The sequence below is a fragment of the Protomyctophum bolini genome, assembly GCF_963924005.1.
Source record: "Protomyctophum bolini genome assembly, chromosome: 12".
NCBI lineage: Eukaryota > Metazoa > Chordata > Actinopteri > Myctophiformes > Myctophidae > Protomyctophum > Protomyctophum bolini.
Genome location: NC_137873.1, coordinates 13,110,191 through 13,138,173, shown reverse-complemented (window position 1 = coordinate 13,138,173; position 27,983 = coordinate 13,110,191). Strand labels below are relative to the sequence as shown.

Genomic DNA, 27,983 nt, shown 5'->3' with positions numbered 1-27,983 from the left:
AATATTCCATTATTCAAACTTTTTGTGGGTTTTTTTTGTAAATTAACCGTGCCCCTACTTGATCATACTATGGCAGTCACACAACAGCATCAAAAGTATAGATCCACAAGCTCGAAGCGACACGCTTTTGGAAAGTAACAGTTATGGACTTACAGTATGAAGTTTCCACCTGACAGAGACGATAATATACAGTACATTCCACTCATCTGACTGTTTCTTTCTTGTCTGTCTGGCGGTGTGAACAGACACTGACCATCCATTCTCCTTCCCGCTACGTTGTTAACTCCCCATATTACATCATAACTGACGTCATATTTAATGATGTGAGATTCAAGGTAGCCTTCTTAAAGTGCTACTCATGGAATAAAGCTATGATGAATTCTTAATGTAGCTTACATTGTAAGGAGACTGAATTTGATGCATAGTCCATAGATGTTTTTTTCTTGTGTTCCAGCTTCTCAAGATGGCTTTGTTACTTAAGATATTCTATAGGTTGTTTGGCGGCGGAGGGAAAGAGCAAAGGCAACTCAGCCAACAGGAGGCGGCCATTCAGAAACTCAAAGAGACGGAGGAGATGCTAAAGAAGAAGCAGGAATCTCTGGACAAAACCATCAAGAAGGAACTGCTCACCATAAAAGAGAACAACACCGCCGCCAACAAGCAGGTGGCCATGCAGGCCCTGAAGAGGAAGAAGAGGCACGAGAAGGAGCTGAACGACATCGAGGGAAAGCTGGCCAACGTCGAGGCACAGCGGGAGGCGCTGGAGAACGCCAATGCCAACACCGAGGTGCTCAGGAGCATGGCGTTCGCCGCCAAGGCCATGCGGGCTGTGCACGAGAACATGGACATCGACCGGGTGGACGACCTCATACAGGACATCACAGAGCAGCAGGAGCTGGCACAGGAGATCTCCGACGTCATCTCGAGGCCCATCGGCGGCTACGGGGAGCTCCATGACGAGGACGAGCTGCTGGCCGAGCTGCAGGAGCTGAGGCGGGAGGGGAAACTGCCAGAGGTGGACACCGGGGCGGAGAGCGTGGTGGCGCTGCCCAGCGTGCCGTCTTCCACCTTACCCTGCAGTCCTGCTGCTGCCGCCAAGGAGAAGGACGAGGATCAAATGGAGGATCTAAAGCGGTGGTCGGGGAACGTGAGTGCGTAGTGTATAGTCCAACGTCCCAATAACCCAACATTACTAACCCCACCCCAGGAACGTGTAGTAGACCAGTGGTTCTCAAACTTTTACATTTCAAGGACCCTTCTTCTGACAGTATACAAATGGAACCATGTGTACACTGTCAGAGTTACAGACTTGTAAGGGTCACTTTAGACCCTCCCTCAAGGAACAATGAGACTCCCTGGACCCCACTCTGAGAACCACTGATGTAGAAGTTTAAAACAGGTGGGTTGCACACATCCAGTCCCTCGCTGGTGCTGGACAATAGGTAGATACAATGTAAAAGACAAAAGTCCGCACACAGCTCTGCTCCACAGTGCTTAATTTGTTTTAATATCAGACACAAGGTTTCGGTCATGGTTGTTGGCCTTCATCAGGTGACCTGCTGGACAATAGGTACCGGTAGATACAATGTAAAGGAGAGAAATCCACACACAGCTCATCGTCACCTGATGAAGGCCAACCACGGCCGAAATGTTGTGTCTGATATTAAAACAAAGTGCCAGTGGTTTTTTTTAAGTAAATTAAGCACCGTGTGCGGACTTCACTCTTTTACATTGTAACCAATGGTGTAGACACACAGCATTGGCCACAGCTATGTATCACAGAGAAAGGAACGTCCCAAAACACTACATATTTGAGCATAGCTGCATTGGAGGACTCTACATGGTCATGGCTGAGTCATAATGACATGAGCGTGACGCCGTTCTCTGCCTGCCGGTCCTCCATTACACCAATTTTAATATAAGAATAATATAATAGATATAGTTTATGCGGCCCGTGTGTGATATGTCAGACCAGTGCTTCTTGGCCAGCGTATATAAAGTGAAACAGGGTGTTTACTTTTCACACTCGTGTTACAGAGAGATATACATATAAGTGGAAGATGTTGCACTGGACTGTGACCAAAGAGTGGACCAGAGAGACACCAGAGACATATCGTCACGCTGAAGTGGCAGCCACACAAGGTGTATATACTTCTTTGGAGGAGGGTCCCACATTGACAAAGGTGATCAGATTGTTGTGCATGTCTTCAGCACAGTGTCCGCGCTGGGTGAAGCTGCCCCCGGTTACAACTGAAAGAGGTTGATCTTGAGGTTCCCTCCAGGTGCCAGGACGACACAGCTGTGCTGATAGAAGGTACCGTCTATGTCTGGGGTGGCTGTAAGTACTCAGCGGGTACTGCAACGTGCTTTATGCATTTCATGTCGACACCCACAGATGGTTCAAACCTGAGGTTTCTGGCAGTGTCCCCCAGGCGAGGTTCCACCACTCAGCATGTGCCTTGGTGAAGGTCATGTATGTATGGAGGAGAAAGCGCCTATGTGAAATTCACAAGCATAGAGAAGTTGGACACCGCCACAATGGTCTGGTCTTTCATTAACACTGGAGGCATTCAGATTATCACATTTCTACACAAATAGCGCCACCATTATCGGGACAAAGATGTTTGTATTTGGGGTCTTTAGATTTATGACAACTGGTGACCATATCAGTGTGTTTGACACAGAGACCAACTGCTGGCTGAGCACGACCCCTGCACCGCTTCTTCAAGTTGGATTCAGGCGCCATTCAGCCTTTTCTTACGATGGAGAGCTGTAAATATTTATGGGGAACAACTACTGTTACTGATACTGTTCCTCACCAGATCTTCATTGATCTGTGGAAATTCAACCCAGACGCATTCTGCTGGAAGAAGCTTGAGCCCAAGGGGAAAGGCCCATGCCCACTGATTTATAAGGAGTTCTGTTGCAAGGTGGGAGATCATATCCTCTTCAATGACCTGTATATGTTAGACTTTCGTCCTAGTCTGAAGACCAGGCAGGACTCACACACAATATCAGGTGGGAATTTTCACTGTCAACTCAGGTGGTCCCTGCCCACCACCACAGAGGTAGGGGGTTCGAATCCACCGTTGTGCGTCTATGCAAACACAATTGGCTCGTGTTTGGGGAGGGAAGCCGGGGGCGAGGAGGGTGATATTGTTCATTGCATGTACATCTACTGGCGGAACCCGTCATCAGGGAGAGTTTGGGGCGGGAGGAGAGGGACGAAGGCCCTACGTCCTTAATGGGTCAACTGACATCGGAGCGCTCTGACAAGAGCATGAACTCACCAAGTAATCACTTAAGCGTATATACAATAATGTGACGTTAAATATGCCTTCCCCTATGGTAATTCGCTCTAATAGAAAGAGCAAAGCGCCATATATGAGAAAGCACACGTCATCAATAAAAATACCTGCAGTTGTATATAAATAAGCTAGAGCTTTGGCTTCAGCTTCCATTATTGGATTTTTAATTGATTGTTCTGCAGAATCTGCACTGCCTGTAAAATAGACTACTGGTACATAGCTACACTAACATAACACATCTATATCTGCTACCTTTATTACAATGTCATTGGTGTTCAACTATGTAAGGAAATTCATGGCTTCCGGGTCGCTGGTACAATCATTTTCCAAGCGCAGCACCAGCTCTTTTGGGCCTTTTCTTAAATGGGACGCTGCAGGGAAAGGCGACAACGAACGCAAGTTCCTCGAGTTGCGCAAGAAATACGAGCAGGATGTGAGCAGGCTGACGGAGAAGAAACACGCTCTGGCTGAAAGCATCCTGACCACGGAGCTGATGATGAAGGATATGGAGAAACACACGCCACAGCACAACGACTGGAAGGAGTACAGGAGGCAGCTCACCATTGATAATCACCTTTTGGCCAAAGAGCTCCTGTCTGTAAAGTTGCTGATGGAGAAGATGGAGGAACAGAGGGCGAAGCACAACAGATGGGAGGAGTACAGAAGGCGGATGGGCTACCTCGATGCAAGGCAGAATACATGCATTCTAGACTAGTGGTTTTCAATGTGGAAGAGCTAAATCAGACCAAAACATTTTGAGCTTATGTCAACATTTTCATATAGCCATTCATAAAATTGCTAAACTAGACATTCTACAAAATCACAACACATCAGATTGTCACACTGTGGGGCCCAACAGGCTATTATGTGTCTTTGGGTTGGTTAATCTTGCCATGCTGACTCCTTTTGGAGAAATGTTGTGATACTAGTTGATCAAAGAAAGGCATTAGACCTGGATTCAGATCTGATTCATGGCATCATCATGTCCACGTCCACCAGTGAGATTCAAAGCCAGGTCTTTGCAACTCCCGAGGACAATGAGGTCTGGTTGAGCTTCAAGGCACCTCCAGTTGATTTTGTTTTTATGGCTCGGCTCAATCGTGTTCAATACCACCGTATTGATCAGTGCCAAATGTATTGTGCACAGTGCCAGTATTAGGCCATGCATCTTTTCACATGTTTTAAGTTTTATTTTTTCTTTAAATTTATTTCATAATGGAACTCAATAATTCGGACCAGGCGGAGACTTTGCCCAGATTGAGTGACATGTCCTAAATGGCTGACATCACGTCAAACAACGTTGTTCAATACCGGCAGATGATCTACAAGCTCACAATGTCGTATCCCGACGCATTGCGAGCTTGTAAATCGGCTATTTTCAAAAGACTTTATACATTTGAAAACTTGAAACGGGACACTGCATAAAGACAGCGTATAAATAATAAATATACTAAACAATAAGTAAATAAGTAAAACAATTAGTGTGCGTGGAAATGCACCTTCACCAGGTGTGAATGTTAAATGAAAATGACCATACCAAATCCAAAAGAAACGATTTGACCTATTTGACCTGCAGTGATTGCCTGCAATACTTACCTGCCGGAAAATGCCCCACCCCCTCTTCTCAGTCCAGGTGAGTGGTACAATAGTGATGATGGCATGTGCAGACTGCAGAGGCGTATCTACAATAAGGCGAGGGCAGGCGTCCGCCTGTCCAAATCCATTGCTGGCCTGGCGAAAATCCATACAATGAGAAAGAACACTATTAATAGACAGCCGATTGGCCGCTGCGGAAGGGCGCGACCCTCAATCACCCATTGGAATGTAAATGCAACCTTTCAGCCTTTGTATACTACTGTCTGGCAGGTATATCTCTTTGAAAACCTTTAGTGCTACGACTGTGCACGGGGAGACGACAATTAACACATGATCTTGCCTGCCCAAAACGTAATTCCTGGATACTCCACTGGGCACATGTCATTATTAAATCGTTAATCACAATTATTTGACCGGCAATTAAAGTAAAATGTGATCATGTCTGTGTCTATTCAGAGCTATAAGCTCACAAACAACTGTACGACACAAGCGGCCGAAATTAGTTCTCAGGCCGGTGGCCGGGCCTCTCCCTTAGAGATAGGGTGAGAAGTTCAGTCATATGGGGGAGTCTATACGGATGCCTCCCAAGTCTCCATAGGGAGGTCCTCGCTGCATGTCCCACTGGGACCACTTTCAAACTTCCATCAATATTGTGGGCATGATCAGATAGTCTATCTGATAGACCACAGCATTTAAAGGCAAAAATAATTTATTAGGGAATTCTGAATTTTAGTTCTTTCACATTTCAAAACGCAACAGAACAGTAATAATCGCTTCAACCTTTTGCCAACTTGCATCAGCTTCCTTTCGCCACCAGATGGGAGTCAATGAGACTCCCTACTGACCTCAAAGTCAGAGCAGACTGCCACCCATACACATTTCTGAACCTAAATATAACGCAGACAGTTATGTCAAACAGCCATAGTAAAATATAAATATCATAACAGAATAAGAAGACATAATTGAATGACCACATTTTAACGATAAGCATTCATTCATTCAAGCTTCGTACGAGATTGTTCTCCTTTTGTGTGTGTGTGTAGTAGTGCATGCTGAAATTCAATTACATAAAGCAGTGGTTCTCAAACCTTATTATTTGAAGGACCCTATAACTCTGCGATTGTACAAGAATGGGCTTCTGTTTGAACACACTCAAGAGTCACAGACTTGTAAGGGTCCATTTAGAACCCTCTCAAGGAACCCTGAGGGTCCCTGGAGTTGACCCCACTTTATGACCCACTGAAATAACGTGAATATATAATACCTGTATATTAGTATTGAAGTCAAATGTTCATAACCAAGCTATACACTGCGCTGCCTGGACAAGATAGCCTGCATAACGACAATGACACACATTTAAAATAGTAAATAACTGTAAACAGAAAATGGAAATAAAAAGACCACATACAACAGTAACACACCACAGCAGACGATATGAGTCAAATATCAAATATGTAACATGTGCAATTGTTAATTTTCATATCTCAGCAGGATAAAAACATGCACACAGTACAGTACTCACTGACACGGTCATGTGTCAGACACCTTACTGTATAATATAGCAGTGGTTCTCAACCTTTTCAGGCCATGAACCCCCCCGCCAAAATAATCAATTGAAATGACATTCACGTAGAATCTGTTAGCCTCATAGCATAATTAAAAAAAATTACTTAGGCAATTATGCTATTAGGCGAATCGTAATAACGAATTGTAGGAGTTGAGGCATTCCATTTTGTTTGACTCGGTTCCAAAGCATTTGTTTTTATGTCCGGATACCCCGTAGGTTCCAAAGACAACAGATACATATTTTTTAAATAGCCGATCTACAAGCACGGCAAGGCCTGGGGATGTACAGTACAGTACCCATTTTCACAATTATAGCCTCTTTCTTATATTATTTGACAAAAAAAAATTATATACTTTTTACATAATGTTGATTACTTTTGATGCAGTAAAGATGGTTGCACACTGGGCGCGTTTTGCGGAAAACCGACGGAAAAACGCAGCTAAAAATCCGAAAACACGTCCAGTGTGCACTGTGCAGGGACCTTAAAGGAGAATTCCATGCTAGAAGGCTTTCTTACCTTTATTTGTAGTCGTTATGTCCCCTCCAAAGAGGTCCAGGTGTTATTTTGTGCAAAAGCGCATTATAAGGCTTATATTAGGGGAAATAGCCAATAATGCACTTTTGCACAAAATAACACCTGGACCTCTTTGTTGTGGATGTAACAACTACAAATAAAAGGTAAGAAAGCCTTCTAGCATGGAATTATCCTTTAATAGGTTTTTCCCTTTAAATAAATAAAGCACCCCAAAGTGTGAACTGAGTGGTGCTGTGTGTGTGTGTGTGTGTGTGTGTGTGTGTGTGTGTGTGTGTGTGTGTGTGTGTGCGTGAGTGCTTGCGTGTGTGTGTCTGTCCCAATCAGGAGGTTTATGTACAAACAGACATTCCATACTCAAACAGACAGACATACACACAAAGCTGTTCCTTGGAGCGGCTAGCACTGCTCAAAATAAATCACGTGGGGAGCCCCGTTGGGGTGACTACCCCCCTCTGGGTGGCGACCCACAGGTTGAGAACCAATGTCTTATATGTCCAAGAAGGTATCTTATTTGGGATTCTCATCATTTGGATACAAATGTTTCGTAAATACTGTAAACAGGATATGTCTGAACTTGAGATTAGGTTTACTGGTGTTAATAAATAAATAAAAACACACTCACCGTAACAGCATTAGCCGAAGAAGCGCTAAAACAATGGTTTGGTCACATTCTTAAACAAATAACAAAGCAAGACATTCTAAGAGCCATTCTGTTAACTCTTTTTTTCCCACCGGCGTCCATGTCAGTGTTGCATACGGTAATGTCTTGTCTACGTCACGTGTCAAGTCTTTTCCTTGGACAGATCAAGCTCAGACACTGAAGAGCGTTTTCAGTCGAGATCTTAATATAGAGTATATGCTTGGCTGCATGCTTATTAATTTAGTTCCTACAAATCATTAATATGCGGGCTGGTGAAAGGCAACTCTAATTGATTACGCATTCACATCATAGGCCTTTATAATAACCTATGGGCCATTTAGTTAAATCTGTGCCTGATATGTTTGGTCTCACTTGGCACTATTTAAGTCAATAATAATTCTTGAAAGATGCAAGTAATCACTCTTTTTCCCCCCCACTGTCATGACAACTGTATGACAGGGTGCCCGACCGTGTATCCGGTTTGGCTGAATCCGTGCCCAACGCAGTCATGTTTGGTGTTGGTCTCGTTTTAAATGCGGCATTTAAACGCAGATACTTTATTGCTCCTTTTCCTCAGCTAACTCGTGGTTGAGGTTGTCACTTGGAGATTCCCAAGCTGGTCTTCATGTGCTCGTACACTACGTAGCTGATGCTCACAGCAGGAATGACCTTCATGAAGTTGGGCAGGATGCCCCTGTAGAGTCCAAAGAATCCCTCTTTGGCCACAATGTCCCTGACCATTCCACTCAGCGACGACTTGTCCGAAGCATCCAGAGAGGCTGTGGATACACACATTTTACATTTAAAAAATCATAACATGACGGGGCAGAAACCTCTTATCTCCATATTTTAGTTTTTTCATAAATTAACACCCTACTTGATCACACTACAGTCAGTGTCACACAAAAGCTTCAAAAGTAGCAGATATACAAGCTTGAAATGCGGACCGAAGCCACAGTTCTGCTACTTTTGCGGGGGTAATTGTGGGTCTATAATCAAAGATATCAATTTAAAGCATGTTATGGGAGAACAGATAATTAATTTAAGCTGTAGGTCTTTCCAAGTGATTGGGGCATTAAAACAAAAGGCTATGTTCCCCAGTTCTATGTTTACTTTGGGGACCTTTAGTGTGAGCCAGTCACTGGAGCGTGTCCTATGGTACAGGCAGGGATGTGCTGTGGATTTATTAACGCGCATGTGTGCGCGCTTCCGAGCGACACCGATTGAAATGACCTCTTAAATGTAGACCTATTATTAAGCCACAATATTACTGTATATCAAATTGTATTCTATTTACTTGCATAATAGGCAAACTTTAGTGTTAGTGTCATAATTATGCATTTACCCTGCAAACATCATCTCTGTAATTTAATTACAGTTTGTGAATCCATCAGCCACTGTTATACAACTCTTTTGACTGTGAACATCTGACTGATGCCTACAGTAGACTACAGAATGAATTGATATGGTTCCCATTGTTTCAAGCTGTGCCCCGGCGATCGCCAGGTTTTGTTAGCGAGGTGCGAAAACTGCGAATGACTGTGCGGGCTTGCATGTACAGTATCTTCAAACTACCAGGGCAGCGCCCTGGATAGCCCTACCGTCAACCAATCCAGCAGAGATTTAATATACAACGGTAAAGTCCCATCAATTGCCTTCAAAATAAACAGGTACCAGTGTTTGTTTCGCCTGTCGGCCAAGGAAGGCCTTCGTCGCTGTCGGTTTAATAAAAAAATAATTTTACAATTAAATGTAATCAATCAATCATGCTAGTGACACCGACAGCCCTAGTGATGGTACTCACCATGCGCCTGCATGCGTGTGCGTATGAGAGCCAGTGGGTAGCTGGCCAGCTGGCCACAGGTGCTGGACATGGTACTCACCCTGCGCCTGCATGCGTGTGCGTATGAGAGCCAGTGGGTAGCTGGCCAGCTGGCCACAGGTGCTGGACATGGTGCCGCAGCCCAGCAGCACCACCACTCCGGGGTTGGCCGAGTCCGTGGCGTAGCGGGACAGCCACGCGTTCTTCAGCAGCTGAGGCACCACAAACAATAAAGAGTACCACCACATCAGGGAGTTGTTGCACCACAAACCATAAAGAGTACCACCACATCAGGGAGTTGTTGTCACACACACAAGTGTTCACTCCGTCAAATAAAACTATGGCGGAAAAATGTTGGTCGACTAAATTGATGCAGTAGAACTAAAAGACAAGTATTGTTATGTTTGGTTGCGCATTGCACTTTGAAAAGTGTAGATCGGCTATCTTCAAATATCAAAGCTATATATACACATAGGTCTGAAGTGATTTTGAAATAATAGAGTAGAGTAATAGAGTATTGTAAAAGTATTGACAAAACAGTCCAGTAAAGTAAAAGAAAATACGTCAAATGAAGTACTACAGTACTTGAGGAAATGGACTTAGTTAATTTACACCACACACACACACACACACACACACACACACACACACACACACACACACCTCGTACACGGCCAGGTCTATTCCGGCGTAGGGAATGATGCCGATCAGGTTAGGAACGTAGCCCTTGTAGAAAGCCTTGATCCCCTCGTTCTTCAGGATGTTTTTGGCACAATCAATTATTCCTTTGTACTGGCCAGTCTTTCTCAGGGTCAGCCTGGTCTTCATTACCTGAACAGACACAAAGCGCATAGAAAGGGAAAAAGAGTGTGTACTGTTAACTCAGGCCGCATTGTTTACCAAACTGTGGGGCGTGGACCCACAGTTGGGTCGCGGTTCGCGAAAAAAGGAGATATTTACTTGCGTCACATACAAATTGATGCACGACCCACGGACCAATTTGTATGTCGCAAGTAAATATCCCATTTATTTTTTCATTTCCTACAAACTAAATAAACATAATAAAGTATTTCAATAGTCTGTACAATTCTCTGGGTTCAAATAGGTTCCATAAGCACTCATGCCTATGGTGCACGGAATTACTATCAGATATTGGGTATATTACTGTACATTTATGGTATTCCCATTTAGTGCGTTTCCTATTTAATATTGGATAGGAAATAAGAAATACACTAAATAGGAAATTGTACAATGTATTGTATTTAGATCAAAAAGAGAGATTGATTGTTTGACGTAAATTATGTTTATATTTTATTTCTATTTCCAGAGTTGAAGAAATGTCAACTGAACAGTCATCTTTCTGTGCAAAAGCAGTATATTTAATTGAAGTTAGTCCAAGAGTTGCAGAAGAACTGCATCACTTCCCTCAAATTATTTTAAAACTAAAAGATAATATATCTGCATTACCCAGTGCTGGAAATGGGCAGAATGTAAAGGGATAAGGGAAGACACTCAAATATGTAAAGACATTAGTATGTAAAGACCCATTTGTAGTCAATATGTTAGCTTTATCATGACTTATTTTTGGTGAAATATTAAAATAGTATATTAGTAAAAAATTCCCAATAAATATTTCCCATTTCCACATTGGGTTTTACAATAGGAAATCTGGCCAAAGATTGCTTGCGCTCCCCCTGCCTGATTCAATAACTAACCCGGTGGTGCGTCATACACTGAGTGTGGGCCCAGTTCAGGAAAAGGTATAATTATAGAGACCTCTCCCTGGTCAGTCCTGTTGCTTCCAAACACCTTTTTGTTCCACCAATGCAAGACATGACCTTTCAGAGTTGGCATGGGAAGGGCATCAAATGGTTTAAAGACCTATTTATAGAAGGGAGCTTTGCATCCTTTGATCAAATTTCAATATAGACCACCTAGAACAGACTTCTACAGATTTTTGCAGGCCCGACATTATGTGAGCTCTATACTACCTGGCTTCCCTATTGATGAATTTCTGTCTTTTGACCCGATTAAGGGCGCCATTTCAATATTATATGATATCATTTCAAATTTGAGGCCAGCGCCCTTAGATAAGATAAAGGCCGACTGGGAACATGATCTGGGGCTCACACTGTCTGATGAAGTGTGGGATTCTATTTTTTCTTCTATACACAAGTCCTCTCTTTGTGCACGACATTGCTTAGTGCAGTTTAAAGTAGTCCATAGAGCTCATATGTCTAAGGCTAAACTGGCTAGTATTGATCCTGAAGTAACTCCTACCTGTGACAAGTGCAAGAGCGGTGATGCAACTTTGATCCATCAGTATTGGATGTGTCCAAAATTACAGCCATTTTGGGGTAATGTGTTCAATACTCTCTCTCAATACGCTCTCCTTGGCACTGCTGGAATGGATGAACTTCCTCTAACACGCATAGAGTGTCGTATGGTTGACTTTGCCTTGTTGCTCGCTAGGCGTGCCATTCTGCTCAAATGGAAGGATGCTGCCCCGCCCGTCCCATCAGTGGCTTCGTGATATAATGTCCTGTCTCGTGTTGGAGATGTTAAGGTTTCCAATTGCCGGCTCTGAGAAAAAGTTTTACAAGACCTGGGGTCCATTTATGACATTCTACCACAACACACAAACTGCATAGTGTGCCGTGCCTATGCCTCGGCCAACGCCAAACCACAACAGAAACAAAATCCGCTCTGCTATGAAAGATCTGCTTTTTATTATTATCCTTTTATTTTTTTTTATTTTTTTTTATAATTATGTATGCATGTATTTTTGTGTATATGTGTATATAGATTTAGATTAGATTTAGATATAGATTCATTTATTTATTTTATTTCCTCCAGACTGTTTTTCCGACTATCCTTGGGATTGTGGGTGGGGGGAGGGTGGGATAGGGGATTGAGTTTTATTTTTATATTTTATATGTCTGTTTAATACTTGCCCCTGGGCCCCTGTTACAAAAACCTGAATAAAAAGATTGCTTCGGCAATTTTTTACTTTTAATGTCACAAACTAGAATGAGCAAGTGCACAGCTGAAAATAAAGCGTCTGCTCCCTGCTTTCTAATGCATTATGTGCATGTTATGAGCGCATCTGGATGTTTGCGATGTTGAACTGTGCATTAGTGTGCAATTGAACTGGCAGCAGGAGTGAAGAAAATGTATGTGAACAGCATGGCCCCATTCCACATTAGCTTAGCTCTCCTCTACCACGTGGTAATGAATGACTGTGTTAGAGGCGCTCATATCTCGACCAACTAAACATTTGATTTTGGGACGCGGCCCCAGAATTTCTTCTTATAATAGAACTAAGCACCTTTCTTCGCTCGCGTTGTGTAACATGTGTAACTCCTGACAGACTTCTCTGTAGCAATCTATAAGGGTCTTCATTTGTGTTTTGTCAGCATTAACAACGTTAAAATAAATGCGTTTATTTCCTGTAAATCCATTTTAACATTCAGAAAATCTCTTCAAATGGACTGTACTTGTGTACTGTTTATGGTGAGAGGTGCTAGTGGGTTGGGAGTCGGGACACATTTTTATGGGTCCCTTGGTTTGCTACATTTTTTGTTATTATTATCATTTCAAAACATTTTCAAAAAACATTCCCCAAACAAAAGGAAAATCATTCATGAATTAAAAATAAAATTCAATGATGATTCTTCAGTAATTTCATAAATAAACTAGATAAAGTGCCCCTCGGGGCACAGGTCTCCACCAGGGCAGGTGAGGTTATAGCCTCCTGGTGGCGCTATAATAGGCCAATGTGAAAAGGGTGCCATTTCTTCTTACGCCTTGGATGGCATTTGACTTTTGAGGCATTTTGTTCCAAAAATGTGTTTTGCAAAAATCCACCTGTTGGATTGGTGCTAAAACAGGCCAATGTGAAAAGGGTGGGATATATTCCTCAGCCTAGTAGAAAAGTCTGTGTTCATGTAAATTACATGCTGCAATCTGTACCATAATATATATATATGGTACATGGTGGCGCTATAACAGGCCGTTCTCAAAAATTCAGGGCAGAGGTTCATCGTTGGCATCCAGGGAGTGTGCGTGCAAAATTTGGCATCAACCGGGTTACCGGTGACGGTCACAGACTTTTTGAGAACCACTGGTCTAGATGGACTGTACTGTACGGTGAGAGGCATGCTTACTGTACCTCCATGGGGTAGATGGCGGTCTGTGCTGTGGCTCCAGCCAGAGATCCAGCCATAAACCTTGTGTGTGTCTCCACTACCTGGCCCTCTGTTGTTAGCAGCTTCTTGTACTGTAAAGCACATTTACCGTACATTTAATAATGTAGTGACTTCAAATGTCCCCGGCAAAATTTGTTAATAGACTAAACCGTATCACTGGCACCTGGTGGACGAAAGTGCCAGTGATTGGTTTTAGTGTGGCGCGCGTTCACTTTGGCCCATTTTAGATGCTAAATATTTAGCGTCAATTTAGCGTCAATGTAAAATGAGGCCATCCTTGCTCTAGAAAATGCCAATGTTCCGATCGGGATCACCGGACAATCAGAAAAGACCTCCGAACATCGGGTGTTTTGTCAAAACCATGGAGAGCTCCGTAGATTTAGAGTCATTCAGCTTTTCAGTCCGCCTGTATACAAGAAATTAACAGCAGTGCACATGCGGAAAACCGGTCTAGGATCGCTGAAGAAGCAAAGGCCAAGCAAAGAAAAACAGCAATCACGGTGATATCAATAATAAAGCTTATACGACGGAGCGTTTCATCATCCGTCATGAGTCGTTTTTGTGTTAATACAGCATCACACTTATTTTCTAGGGGTCCCTGGCACAAAACAATTTCAGATGAGGGCTCCGTGGCCAAATACACTGCAGAATATACAGTACAGTATATATCAAGTTGTTACCTGTTCATAGGCAAAGAATTTGATTGCAGTCTCTGGGGCGATCTTGAATATGTTGATGCCGTTGCCTCTCCACAGCGACCTTAATCCCCCTTCTCTGATCATCTGTTTGTAGCCTCCTAGCAGGGTGATTTTGGTGTTAACCTGGCAACCCATCAGTCTGACGATTAGTCCTTTCATATTTCGTCGCTGTCCGAGCAGAAACCTCTTATATACACATTGCGTTATTTTTAAATAAAACCGTAAAACTTACACCCTACTTGATCATACTACAGCATCACACCAAAGCATCAAAAGTAGCAGGTCCGCAAGCTCGAAATGCGGCCCCGAAGCAACGCGTTTTGAGCGGTGTGTTTTTCAATTTGAATCATCCTGAAAAGTAAGCGTTTTGGACAGGTTTCCACCCCATGTTAAAGGCTAAAGCTATAGCCATAGAGTTGCTATAGACTGTTTGTTCAGTAACAGGGGTCTCCCCGTCCCCCTCCAGCTCTTTGATAAACAGAAAATACATTTTCAGGTACAGTAGCTGATAAACGTTCAGCCAATCAGGCCATAGTATCCATTTATCAACTTCCTTTTTGTGTTCCAGTTCCAATTTTGCCTTATCATTTCTTTGTGTCATCACTTCCAATTGCACTTGTTACTTGCGCAGGGCAGAGCGCACAAGTACTAGTTTCGCCCGGGACGCATATGCACCGTCCCAGCACTTTTGATGCGTATGCACCGTCCAAGCACTTTTGATGTGTATGCACCGTCCCAGCAAATGACGTAATGACTACTTGTGCCTGTTACGGCAGTGGTGCCAGATTACATACATGTATACATAGGAGCATTACCTTTAATCCTCCTGACACTAAAACATATCGTCATTACCACCATCGAAAACCATTGGTTTTATCAGGCACAACTAGTCATTACGTCATTTGATGGGACGGTGCATACGCATCGAAAATGCTGCATACGGCGCAAAGTAACCACAGTATACCGCTAATCAACTTACAGTTCCTTTAATCCACCCGGCACTGGTATAACTAGCTCTCAATGATGACATAATAAAGATGTGGATTAAAGGACCAATGCCAGAGTGTAATTGGTTTTCGATGGTGGTAATGACGATATGTTTTAGTGTTGGGAGGATTAAAGGTAATGCTCCTATGTATACATGTATGTAATCTGGCACTACTGCCGTATCAGGCACAACTAGTCATTACGTAATTTGCTGGGACGGTGCATACGCATCGAAAATGCTGGGACAGTGCATACGCATGGAAAATGCTGGGACGGTGCATACGGTGCAAAGTAACCACAGCTAATCAACTTACAGAGTACATATATAGAGGCAGTTCCTTTAATCCACCCGGCACTGGTATAACTAACTGCTATAACTAGCTCTCAATGATGACGTAGTAAAGATGTGGATTAAAGGACCCAATGCCAGAGTGTAATTGGTTTTCGATGGTGACGTAAAGAAACATTAATAACCTTACTTTTAAATTAAGAACAATGAACATGAATTACAATACATTCAGGAATGACAGAGAATATGATATAGGTGGGGGAGTGATGTTTGTTATATTTCAATTAAAATAATTCAAAATGAAATCAGGATATTGGAAAGAGTAGAACAAGTATTCATACATGTAAAAGATATTCTTATGTACAGATCACCTAAAACTTGATAAAGTATCTATCCTCTTCGACTTCTTCCATTATGATACTAGGAGATTTAAATGATGACCAGTATAGTGAGACAGATGGAAGTATAAAGACCTTCATGTCCAGATTAGGCTTTAAACAATTAATCACAAATCAAACTACAGATTACATCAGTATTTTAGATCATGTATATTTTAACAAATGTGAAAGTATTATTACAGAAATTGAAGTTGGAGACACATACTCTGATCATGATTTAGTATTAATATCACTATAGTCCAAGATTAAGTCAATTTAAAACAATTGACAATTTATAATAAATAATTAAATAATTATACTGTATACGGGATAACATATTTAATTTCAGTTTATATACCTTTTTTTTCATCGGATATCGATGATTTATTTTTCTTTGAGAAACTAAAAAGGGATCCAGAATAGTTCTAAATCGATAAAACTGTATTTATTTTATAGATAGAAACTTGTACCATACTTGTACAAGTACTTGTACCATACTTAATAATACTACTTTCAAACGTTCCTTCACAGAGAAACTGAGATTTGAAAGTTTGTAGCGGTCGAAAGTACTTGCACGCTCTGCTTGGGAGACTGTTACTTAAACACTATAGCACTATAGCAATGAGTTTTATCAGAATATAGAGCTAACACATATTTTAAGTGAAAAAGTGTGCACTTTTTGCAATAAACACAACTCATAGTGCTGACTTTTCATTACACATTGATTTGCTAGATGTATTGTTGTTGATATTAGATATTTAGTATTACATTGTCAATATTTAGTTTTTGTTGTTACCAATTGGTTTGAACTTGGTACAGGGATGTTTCCCTGTATTACTATTTGCAGGCCTGGAACACAGGCTAAGGAATGTAATAGTCAGCATGTCAGGATAGAGCAGAGGAGTCTCAGCTGGGTATCTTTAGCCAAAGATATCATGTTGAAGTGAGAAACGAAATAAGATGCTGCCACAGATCAACTTGACTTAGCCTGGCTGCAAAACTGTGTATGTGATTGCAATGGCAGGAGAAAATTTGTGTAATAACAATGCATTGCTAACAATAAGCTAATCTTGATTCGTCAAACATAATATGTTTGATATATTAGGACCATATTATGGTCTGGTTTTAAGGAAAGACTTGGGTGTATGTATACAAGCTCATGGGCTGAGGAGATGAGCCTCTGCTCATAATATCAGCATAGGCCTACTATATATCCACATGGATGCTTCTGTGAAATAAATGGCAACAAACTAGATTTAGCTCTCTGTCATTCTTGAAGAGTTTGTACATAACTTGCTTTTCTAATAGCTTTAGTTTACGAAACTTTTTTTCCCCCTGAGGGTTGCTTTGCTGTGGTTCAACTGCTACCACCTTTTAAAGGGATTGTGTAGATTCAGTAGATTTTCTGTGGTCTTGCGTTTTCTGGCTCAAACAAGTGCTCTGATTTTCCTGATGTTTGTAATGTCACAGCCTGCAAAAACTAAATTCAAAATATGAAAAGGAAAAGGTTTGGTACTCTCAAGAAGCACAATAGGGTATATGCACAGAATCCATTTTGGATTATCCATGGTGTTACTGATGATACTAATTAAGGCTTGGGTCCATTTAGTGTCCAGTGGTTCTCAAACTATTTAATTTTAAGGACCCCCATAACACTGAGAGTGTACAATCTATGTTTTTTTTTTTGGGGGGGGGGGGGGGGGGTCGATTTGAATAAAAGATACTACAAGAATATTATCGATAGTTGCAGCTACAGTGTAGTTCCAATAGTATCTAGTACAGAGCTATGAGCCATGAATGAACCACGCCTTGGCGCACAGTATGAAGGAGGCTTTTAGCGTCACTGGTGTCTACACAGTACAACCCAAGGTTCTGCTAATGATGAGCATACACACCTGCATGAAGACTTTGACCCTGTCCAGAGGTGCAGTGCCGGTACGGGAGATGGCCCCTGCCACGGCCCCAGCAACAAGCTGCTTCCACCAGCCTCCAGAGCTCTTCTCCTCTTCTGTGAACTCGTCTGGGATGGCAAGACTGTCCCCTATGTCCACCACCTAGTGACACATTCACTCTTTATCAGTGGTGGAAAAAGTACTTTTCACTTGAGAAAAAAGTATCAATACTGCAATGTAGAATTGAAGTAAATGTCTGACTCTGGAATAAAAAGAATTGTTGACTGAAAGTGCAAAAAGTATTAGCATCAAAGTAACTAAAGTTTTCAAATAACTGTAGTGGAGTAAAAGTATAGATGAAATCAGGAACAGTTGAACCTCTTTTAACCCTATTTTATACTTGAATAGTCGATCTACAAGCTAGTTTTGTAAGTGTACAGACAATGTTTTTGATGGTCACAGTGGGTAGCTGTTATTATGGGCCATAGCACAGTGATTATAATAATCAACACATTAACAACTTCCAACCTGGCATCCCTGTTTTGGGAATGTCACTATAGGCTGATGTGCTTATTATTATTATTATTATTAATAATAATAATAATAATAATCTTTATTGTCCCGACCCAGATCAAAAACAACACATAGCACGTGACCTAGGTCGCTTCTCGCCCCCAGGCGTCTTACTGGTCCAGGAGGGATATGTTACTTGTTACTGTGACTATAGCGACCAGTAAATGCATCCATGATGATGTACCAATCTCCGAGACCTGTACCAAACAGAAGCTGGTTGATCCTGGAGGTGTGTGAGCGCTCTGGGGAAAAACAGCCCTCAGAACAGTGAGAAAAAGAAAGAAAAACAAGGACTGACTGGGGAACAGAACTGATATGCACGAGGGCTGATTACAAATGAGATACAGCTGGGTTATAAACAAACATAGAACCAAGAACACTAGACCAGGGAACATGCATAGAAAACACAAGACCTAGACTAGAAATACAATCAATGACACAAACGTCTGTGACTGTGACACGCTGCGAGTGGCAAGGCCGCCAGTCCAACAACAACCTGCCCCACAAGACTGTCGATGGTGACGTCCCCCCTCGCGAATACATTTAACTTCTATCACTAGCTACACACGGTTCCATGTGACAGAAAGCATGATATACAACAATATTAACTACATTACTATAAAAGGTCATCAAGATGTGTGCGTGCACTGCAGTATAACTGCAGTGTGTGTGTGTGTGCACGTGCGTGGCGTGTGTGCGTGCGTGCGTGCCAGAAATGCTAGTAAAACAAAATGCTGTGCTAGCTGGCCACGTCCTTGAATGTGAGGACATTTAGTTAATTAAAAAAGATAACATTTTATCTGGCGCGACAGGCATACTCCTTTTTGAACAGAGACAAACAAGAGCTCTTTCATAAAAACAGGACCTCTTTGATTGCTCAAGCTCTCTTCAGAGAGAAACAGTGTATTGTTTAAACTAAAGGCATGTGAAACACAGTTGGGTGTTTAAAAACAAATAAAAAAGTCACCCAAAAGTCTAAATAGGAAAGTAGCAATTTTCCCGCTGCTCTATTCATGTGGCTGTCGTTTACTAGTCTTAACATGGATAAAACCAAACCATAATACGGTAACAATTCTTCCAGTAGTGAGTAGTCTCTCTATTTCACTGGTTGTCAAAACCTTTTTGACTCAGGGCACCCCTGAAAATACCTTTTCACGGCACCCATGAATTACAATTGCAATTTAGACATTTGCAGAAGCTCTTAAGCCAGAGCGATTTACAGTAACCAACAACAACATAAGGTAATACATAAAATGCATAGAAATAGTAATCTAGGACAGTGGTTTTCAACCATTTTCATATCAAGGCCCATTATTGTCACCAGGCCAAAGGCATGGGGAGAAAGTATGTTTTGCAGTCTGTGTGCGAGTCTGTCTGTGTGTCCATCCATTTGTTACCAGCTAATCTCCGGCACCGTTAACCCGGGCGATGGCATATATTCCACACACACACACTCCCTGGATGCCAACGATGAACCTCTGCCCCAAATATTCCAGAACTGCCTCTTATAGAGCCACCAGGAGGCTGACTTTTGTAAAACACATTTTTAGATATTACTCCTCCAGATTCTGTCCAAAAATCCCGCAAATTGTTACACAGTATCTCTAGAGTCATGTGTTATATTTCATATTCCATCTTAATTGGCTAACATTGGCTTTCAAAGTTTGCAGGATTGTGTGTGCGTCCGTCTGTGCGTCTGTTTCCAGCTAATTTCCGGCACCATTTTTATATTACTCCTCCAGATTGCAGCATGAAATTTACATGAAATCTTTCACAGACTTTTCTACATTGGCCTGTTATAGCGCCACTAACGTGTGGATTTTTGCAAAACACATTTTTGGAACAAAATGCCTCAAATCATCCAATTGCCATCCAAGGTGTAAGAAGAAATGGCAGGGGACAGTGAGGTGATTTTGGACTAGATGCACAGCATTTGGACATGCTTTGAAATGCTCTGTCACTAAAGTAAATGCTGTAATTAGGGAATGTACATATCCCACTTTTAATACCCTGAAACAGTGGCTCAAGGCTAACCGAAACTGAAATTCTGATTTGGGGATTTTTACCTTTTAAGTACCTATGATGCCGTTTGAACTCCAAGTCTGCACTGCCTAATAAATATATCAGTAATATATATTTTGTTCATTCAAGTTGCTTCCTATTTAATACTTTTGGCCAGTTTTTGTGGCAACTGAGCCACGCGGTTGCCCCAGTTTGCTTCAGCACCACTAACATCATCCCAGTACCCAAGAAACCTACAATAGCCTTTCTGATTACCACTTGATTGTGCTCAAGCCAGATTTGTTGCCACAATAGACCCATACCAGTTTGTTTCTATAGGGCTCAAACAGGCGGAGCGGCTGACAAGTTGGTTTGCAGACAACAACCTTCTGCTCAGAATAATTGAATCCAAAATCCATCATTGTCATCAGAATAGCCCATGCATGTTGAACACTCAACCCTGCTCATCCACGGCCAAGTTCCTCTGCATTCAGAAAAGAAAACACAGAGGCCAACTGGGTGCTCAAAGGAGCTTTTTAAAGGCTAAAAAGTATACAGAATTCTGGGTTTTTAGGATCAGCGGTGTGCTGAGCACTATGGAGGAGAGGAAGAAAAGTTTATTCAATAAAAATTGCCAACATGTTTTGACCAGTGTGATTACGGTGAGAACTGGATTAACAAACATACAACTCCATTAAATAGTGTCTGTTCAAGTCCTACGGGCAAGTGTCAATGGTAAGAATTGCCTGTTCACTTCACAACATGTTGTGAAGTGTCTATGTAATTTTCATAGAATAAATTTGTTTAAACTTTACATCCTCTCCTCCACATTTGTGGGTGCTCGGCTCTGCATTCCTCCGTGTTCGGTTCCCATAACCTCAGCTCAACACTCACCACCACTGTCAGTCAAGAAAGACTTCGATGCCTTAAGAATGCAAAACTCCTACCCCAATAACCCCATCCTCACCATATTCTCCACAGAGAACCATCATAATAGAGTGTCCTCACCAGCTGCATCACTGCTTGGTGACGGGAAACTGCTCCACCTCTGACTGAGATCCTGCGACAGGTAGTGTGAACGTTAACCACAGGATGCTCCCTCCTTACCGCCAGTCATGGACATCTACCACTACCACTGCATACGCAGTGCCCCCAGCATCGTGGAAGTCTCCTCCTACCCTTCGCAATGACCATTCACATTCTGCCTTCCAGGAAAGGAGGAAACCCACTTGTCCACAATACTATGTTGTTTCCCCCCAGGCAGTGAGGCTACTGAACTCCCTAACATAGTACCAACCCTCCCTCACCTCCATGTACTGCACCACTTTGTTTTTCATTAACATCTGAAGTGCATCGTCTAAACTAAAATACTTGCACTATTGTTATTTGCACTGCCTTGTCTACAGGAGAGGAGAGGAATTGTGAAAGTGTAGTAAGCCTTGCCGATGCCGAGCCATGATGCCCATCTCCTGTTTCCTTAGCATGAGGCAGCTTGATGTACAAGTACACCCCCTGGACATGACGCTGGTATGTCGCAGGGACTTACCCCAATCCAACCCTTGATGCCGAGTGTCAAGCAGGGAGGCACTGGGTCCCCTTTTTCACAGTCTTTGGTATGACCCGGCCGGGGATCAAACCCTGACCTCCCAGTCCCAGGGTGGACGCTCTAAAAGTGAAAGTGTGCACGCAGCAAATTAGCAAGTCAAACGTTGGATTGTGAGAGTTGAAATAGGTAGGATTGACTAAAACTAAGTGTTAACACTGTGAAGCACGGCTCCAGAACAATATGACTGGATGCGATCACCATTTACTGTAACAGCCTTACGACACCTGTCACTGACCGGGACGACACACTGGTTGAACTGTCAAGCCATCAAATCTTAAAGCCAGGAGAGCATTTTATTCCATGATGCTTGCTGGGTTTGGGATTTCAGTCGGAGAGGGGATACCCACTGCTGTACAAGCCTGCAATGGATGTACTGATGCAGTTTGGATCTACAGTATATACAGGCCCGGATTAACAATGGAAGTTAGTGGCGCTTAAACCCCACAGCCCTGTGCGAGAGACTATTTCAACTAGGTACAGCTGCTGCTTCTGTCAAAACCGTATTCATAGGTCACCAACTTCAATGTAACGCAACAAAGGAACTCCTGCTATTGTTTTTGGTCGTCCAACAGTGTCTTAACCACTCGGTGGGAGCCTGGGAGGAGACTCGAAAATAGCAGATCCAATCGGGAACGCATCAGGGAGCAGCGGCGATCGTGCTGGCAGTGGCCATGTGCACAGCGGCGGTGCGCTGTAACACACGCACGTTCATTCATTCACTGGGCTCGCGAACGCAAAAAGTGTCTTTCTCCATTGCGTTATCCTTTGGATTTGGTGTAGCGCCAGGGCCATAGGAGGGGTTTATCAGTCCCGTCTATGTATGTATCATAGAAGAAATATGGACAAAGCGTTCTCCGGGTCTGATATGAACGTAAGATGAAGCCTGTCAGTCCTTGAATTGTAAATCGCCATCTTTCTAGATCCGTTTGGGCCCAGCTGGCCATTGGCTGGCCCAGACAACGAGGCGGGACTTCCCCCCTTCTTCTTCGTTGGTTTTTATTTTGACTCGAACGGGGGGTGGCTCCCGATCATAGACTGTAACGGTAGCCACGCCCCTCAGAACATATGCGACTTAATGGTCATTTTTTTAAATAAATGGGACCATAATTTTCCAAAAATAATATTATGACATGAGAAATGAGACTTTAAACTAGTGACTGGAAGCAGAAAGTATTCATGAACATGTTTATTACGGTAATACAGTCTAGGTGAAGTTATTTATGTTATTTATTAATATTTTGTGAAGCCACTAAGGAAATCGGGACTTCCTGAAAGTTCTGTCATTGGGCCATAGAGCTCCATAGAGCTCCATGTATTTGGGCCCAATGACAGCGCCACAACAGGCCATTATATGAACTTTCAGGAAGTCCCGATTTCCTTAGTGGCTTCACAAAATATCTGTCTGACTGCCCCCCTGGTATGTGAAAAGACTTTCTCCGAATGTACGTACATTAGTACAGGTTGAGACTGAACGTGGAGGATGATTACCAAGTCCGTTTCCAAAATTCAAGGCAGACCGACTTGTTGTGCTCCAAGCATAGTGCTTACACATCTCATTAGGTTACAGGTTACTAAATTAAATTACTATATTTATATTATGCTATGCTATTTTGCGTTCTTTTGTGCTTGCGTCATTGTGGCCCATTCATTTGAATAGCCTAGGGTATAGTACCATACATTCTGTGCATGTGCGCACAAACGTTTGTATGCATAAATCACTTCCAAGGATAGTGGGGGTTGCAAGCCTTTGTCAGCATTATTTTGAGTGGTGGGGGCTGAAAGGTTTGGGATCCTATGAGTTAACCTAAGCCACATACAATAACATGGCCACAGTTCTAGTTAAACAGCTGATCTGAACAAAAGGTTCAAGATGGCCTGTCAGTGCACATCAATGCATTCCACTGCTGGTTTTCTACGTGTGTTTATGTACAGTGTCAGTGTGTCCCTGTCCCTCACCGACGAGTGTTTCCAGTAGTGTAGGATCTCTTCCAGATTGTGCACAGGGTTGAATAGGAAGTGCTCCCTCCACTCATTCCAGTCCACCATCATGGTTCCATCAATGTCCATGCTGAGAAGACAGGGAGGAACACGTCGTCATCAGCTATGGCCCTATGGGCTAATGTTTAACATACTCTAGCCATAATTAGAGTAGCAAACAACATGTCAAACCTCTGTAAGATCTTCAGGGCGTCCTCTTTAGATATGTCCATGCCCAGCTCTGAAAGGGACTGCCGGATCTCAGAGGCATCAATGCGTCCTGCGGTGATGGGGGAGACACAGCTATCAGTGGTGGGAAAAGTATCAATACTGCAATGTGGAAATACTCCGGTACAAGTAAAAGTCCGGAATTAAATTTGTACTCGTGTAGTGTTTTATAATAATAATCAAAAAAGGTAATTGTAACATTTTTCAAATAACTGTAGTGGAGTACAAAATTTGCCTCTGAGATGTAGTGCAGTGGATGTAAAAGTACAGACATTTTTAAATACTCTAGAAAAGTAAAAGAAAAACTCAAAATTGTATGTGCTTAGTTACTTTACACCACAGTGTTGCACTGTGACCAGTCAATTGTCTTGTCGATATACAGTGATAAAGAGAACACTCGCACTCAGCAGGGGCTAGAACTGAGCCTTACTAGGTCGGTCACGATTATGACATTTTACACGACGATTTATTGTCACACAAATAATTAAGATTAACGATCTAACTGTGTTTCGGTTGTTGGACACCGGAACATATTATAAAAAATTACATTTCTGTTTTTTGGCTTTAAAGTCGCACAGGGCAGATATGACAAATAACCGTAACATACAACTGAATATACAATAACTTTATACTTAGAAAAAACATGTAATAGTGGAAATAGCCGATCTACAATCTCACAACACATTGCAACGTGTTGTGAGCTTGTAGATCTGCTATTTCCACTACTATTGAAAATGTTTGAAAATATATGATCATTTGTCAACATGGAAACGATTATGACGATTATGTATGTAAAACATAATTGTGATTATCTCAAATAATTGTGATCGGCGATTATGTATAATTGTGACATTGACAGACCTAAGACTTACAGTCATTGTTTTATTATGTATAATTGTGATATTGACAGACCTAAGCCTTACCGTCGTTGTTTTATTATGTATAATTATGTATAATTGTGAAATTGACAGACCTAAGCCTTACCGTCGTTGTTTTTATCCAGACTCTTGAACGTCAGTTGCAGCTTCTTCTCATGCTCCTTCAGATATCTGGTGAACTCGCTGAAGTCAAGGCACCCATCTTTATTTTTGTCACCAAACGATACTATTTTCTGTGGAGAGAATAAATGACCTGGTTAGTGCAGCTGTTCCATTGGGAGGGAGGGACTGAAAATCCCCAGAAAGTGTCTGTCTGTGTGTAGCCTACATATCTATTCCACATCACTGCTCTAAATTAAGCTCTAAGTCTACCTGTTAATAATACCGATTTTCACTAGCCCCACCATCCCACACAGTCACACACACTCTAAAAAGTGAAAGTCAGCTTTTAGGAGCAATCAATGAATCATTAACCTCACAGTTAAGTCACCAATCAGCCAGATGCACACATTGCTCCCTCTCAAACTTGATACTTGGGATATGCATACACACACACACACACACACACACACACACACACACACACACACACACACACACACACACACACAAATAATGCAGAGTTAATTGGATTAGTTACTGTACTATTTAGCCTACTGTTTTGTACTTTACCCATCTTACTGGGGAAAGTAAGCTAAGCTAATGCAGAAATTACTTTAATTATAGTGTAATGCAGCTATACTGCCCATTCTGCCCCGGCACTACTACGCACGCGCGCACGCGCACACACGACAGAAGTTGACGTGCCATGTTGCAGGGAAAAACAACCTCCTGAACCCTAGCCTGGCTTGGCTGGCTGCATGATGATCCCGTGATCCCTGATTGAACCCCGGATTGCGCTGTGCATGATGATGATGGTGGTGGCCGATGGGGTCTGTTTAAAGGGCACATTGGCATTGCACAACATTATATTATTAGGCTGTGAGGTGGTTTTTTTTTTTTTACCTGTGCAGCACCCTGGCGGAATATACCCATTGCAGTGAGACCAGCCCTCAGCTCAGCCACATCGATCTTCCCATCTCTATTGGCGTCCAGCTTCTCGAACAGGTCCTGGTAGAATCTCTCGCTGCTATCGGCTTCCCAGGACTGGGAGTGGGAACACCGAGCGTCCGATAGCAACGTCCGTAGTAGAGTCCCAATATGCATTGTGATGTGGCAGCCGGCCGGCAGGGCAAGCGAGACGTCGAGGCTGGCAGGAGGAGGCGTCCTCCACTCCAGTCCTCTCCTGCTGCGGATGCAGCTTGGATAGCCCGGGTTTTAGAGATAGTAATCCATCAATAGGAAACGTAGCACAATCGATACACGCCTGTGTGTGTGTGTGTGTGTGTGTGTGTGTGAATGTGACGGCGTCACGCTGCAATCATAATCGAAAGGTATTCGAACACCGGCTGGTGCATATAGGGACACAGGAACTACAGTGCTGCTGCCAGGGTTGCCAGTGTTGCGAGAGAAATAAGCAATCAGTTGTATTGTGAAAACAAAAAGCCCCAATTGTGCGTAACCCTGTACATTCAAGAAGACACTGCCCCCGCTGCCACCCTTAGATCTCCATATATGGAGCTGACTGAGCTCTTCTGACATTCCATATATGTTGATCTGATATCATCACATAACACCCTCTCAATACACGGTCCATATATGTATGGCCAGTGCTTCTCGCCCTCAGACGTCTTACTGGTATACAGTGACGTAGAGTCTGTGGGGGCCAGGGCGCCACGGCCCCCATGAGGAATTGGACCTGGCATTCGCCTCGGTTCGTCCCGTTTGTGCCGCGCCCGTTCGCGCTTCGTGCTTAGGCTACAATGAAACCACCACCAGCAAGAACACCCTGGCTGGCAACAGCGATGCCAGCCTGCTGTTGAAACCTTTCGCCGTCCCAGCGACAGAACACAGAACCGGTTAACCATGTTAAACCCAGATTCGGCTCAAACAAGGGGTTAAATTAATTTCCCTCCTATGCCACTAAAATGTGTAACAATGTTAATCCCTAGACTCCTTCAAAACTTCTCTCAAAGAACACTTAATACGGGCGTCTGCAATTCAAAACTGCCCCCTGATTATTTGTTTTTGCATTAAAGTGTCTAAATGTTATGACTTATTAATTGAAAATGGACCCTATGTAAACAAATGCTTTTTCTGGTATTATTAGCAGATTTTGTATTGACCTGTAGGCCTACTTTCCTTGAACTTTACCCATTCTGCAAACTGTTAATACATTTTTCACTCACTCACTCACTCACTCACTCACTCAATCAATCAAAAGAAGCTCAAAGTCGCTTACAATAAGCGGACATGGCAACACTGACTGCTGCTGCTGCTGCTAATGCTGCAGTCGAAGGCGGGGCAAACTACCGTAGACGTCGCCTAGGCCAACAAGAACAGATCTACAAGCTAACGACGCGTCGCGATGTGACACGTCGTTAGCTTGTTGATCTGTTATTTTTTTTTGGTGGCGACACCGTTGTACGGGAGCACAAGGCTAGTTTGTGGCATTCATCGGTCAAGCAGGAAAGGAAGACTGTATTAATAAAGGATTAATGATATATGACGTAACAGTTCAACACTTTAAATGTCAATTGTTTCATCTGTTTAATGACTTGATGAATTTCCATTATTGTCAATCATGGAGGAAATCGTCATCCGTCCGGCAACACAAATAACACATTTCACTTTGTGACATATGGTGTTATATTTCTTGATCCGAGGGGAAGTAATTTTCATCATCGGTAGATGGCGTTATT

General features: G+C 42.6%; 2 protein-coding genes across 2 annotated transcripts; one reads left to right on the top strand and one right to left on the bottom strand.

Moving 5' to 3' along the window:
* Positions 1 to 463: 463 nt before the first annotated feature.
* On the top strand, positions 464 to 1,159 carry LOC308326070 (charged multivesicular body protein 4b-like; the record flags this gene model as incomplete). Its single annotated transcript, XM_080778881.1, has 1 exon — positions 464 to 1,159. One exon carries the CDS (start codon positions 464 to 466, stop codon positions 1,157 to 1,159), a length of 696 nt encoding a protein of 231 aa, XP_080635007.1.
* Positions 1,160 to 7,172: 6,013 nt separating this feature from the next.
* LOC308324959 (mitochondrial adenyl nucleotide antiporter SLC25A24-like) lies at positions 7,173 to 26,624 on the bottom strand. Its single transcript, XM_080777310.1, has 10 exons — positions 26,188 to 26,624; positions 25,289 to 25,415; positions 24,269 to 24,356; positions 24,056 to 24,167; positions 17,923 to 18,081; positions 14,357 to 14,497; positions 13,640 to 13,747; positions 10,132 to 10,299; positions 9,530 to 9,680; positions 7,173 to 8,425 (listed from the first exon to the last, which is right to left on the bottom strand). Exons 1-10 carry the CDS (start codon positions 26,386 to 26,388, stop codon positions 8,244 to 8,246), a joined length of 1,437 nt encoding a protein of 478 aa, XP_080633436.1. The 5' UTR covers positions 26,389 to 26,624; the 3' UTR covers positions 7,173 to 8,243.
* Between the last annotated feature and the right edge of the window lie 1,359 nt (positions 26,625 to 27,983).

Excerpts from the sequence above, each read along its gene's own strand:
- LOC308324959 (XM_080777310.1), bottom strand. The coding sequence starts at position 26,388 with ATGCATATTGGGACTCTACTACGGACGTTGCTATCGGACGCTCGGTGT. Across the intron at positions 24,357-25,288 it reads TCTGGATAAAAACAACGACG|GACGCATTGATGCCTCTGAG; the intron begins GTAAGGCTTAGG and ends CCATCACCGCAG. Across the intron at positions 9,681-10,131 it reads TAGACCTGGCCGTGTACGAG|CTGCTGAAGAACGCGTGGCT; the intron begins GTGTGTGTGTGT and ends GTGGTGCCTCAG.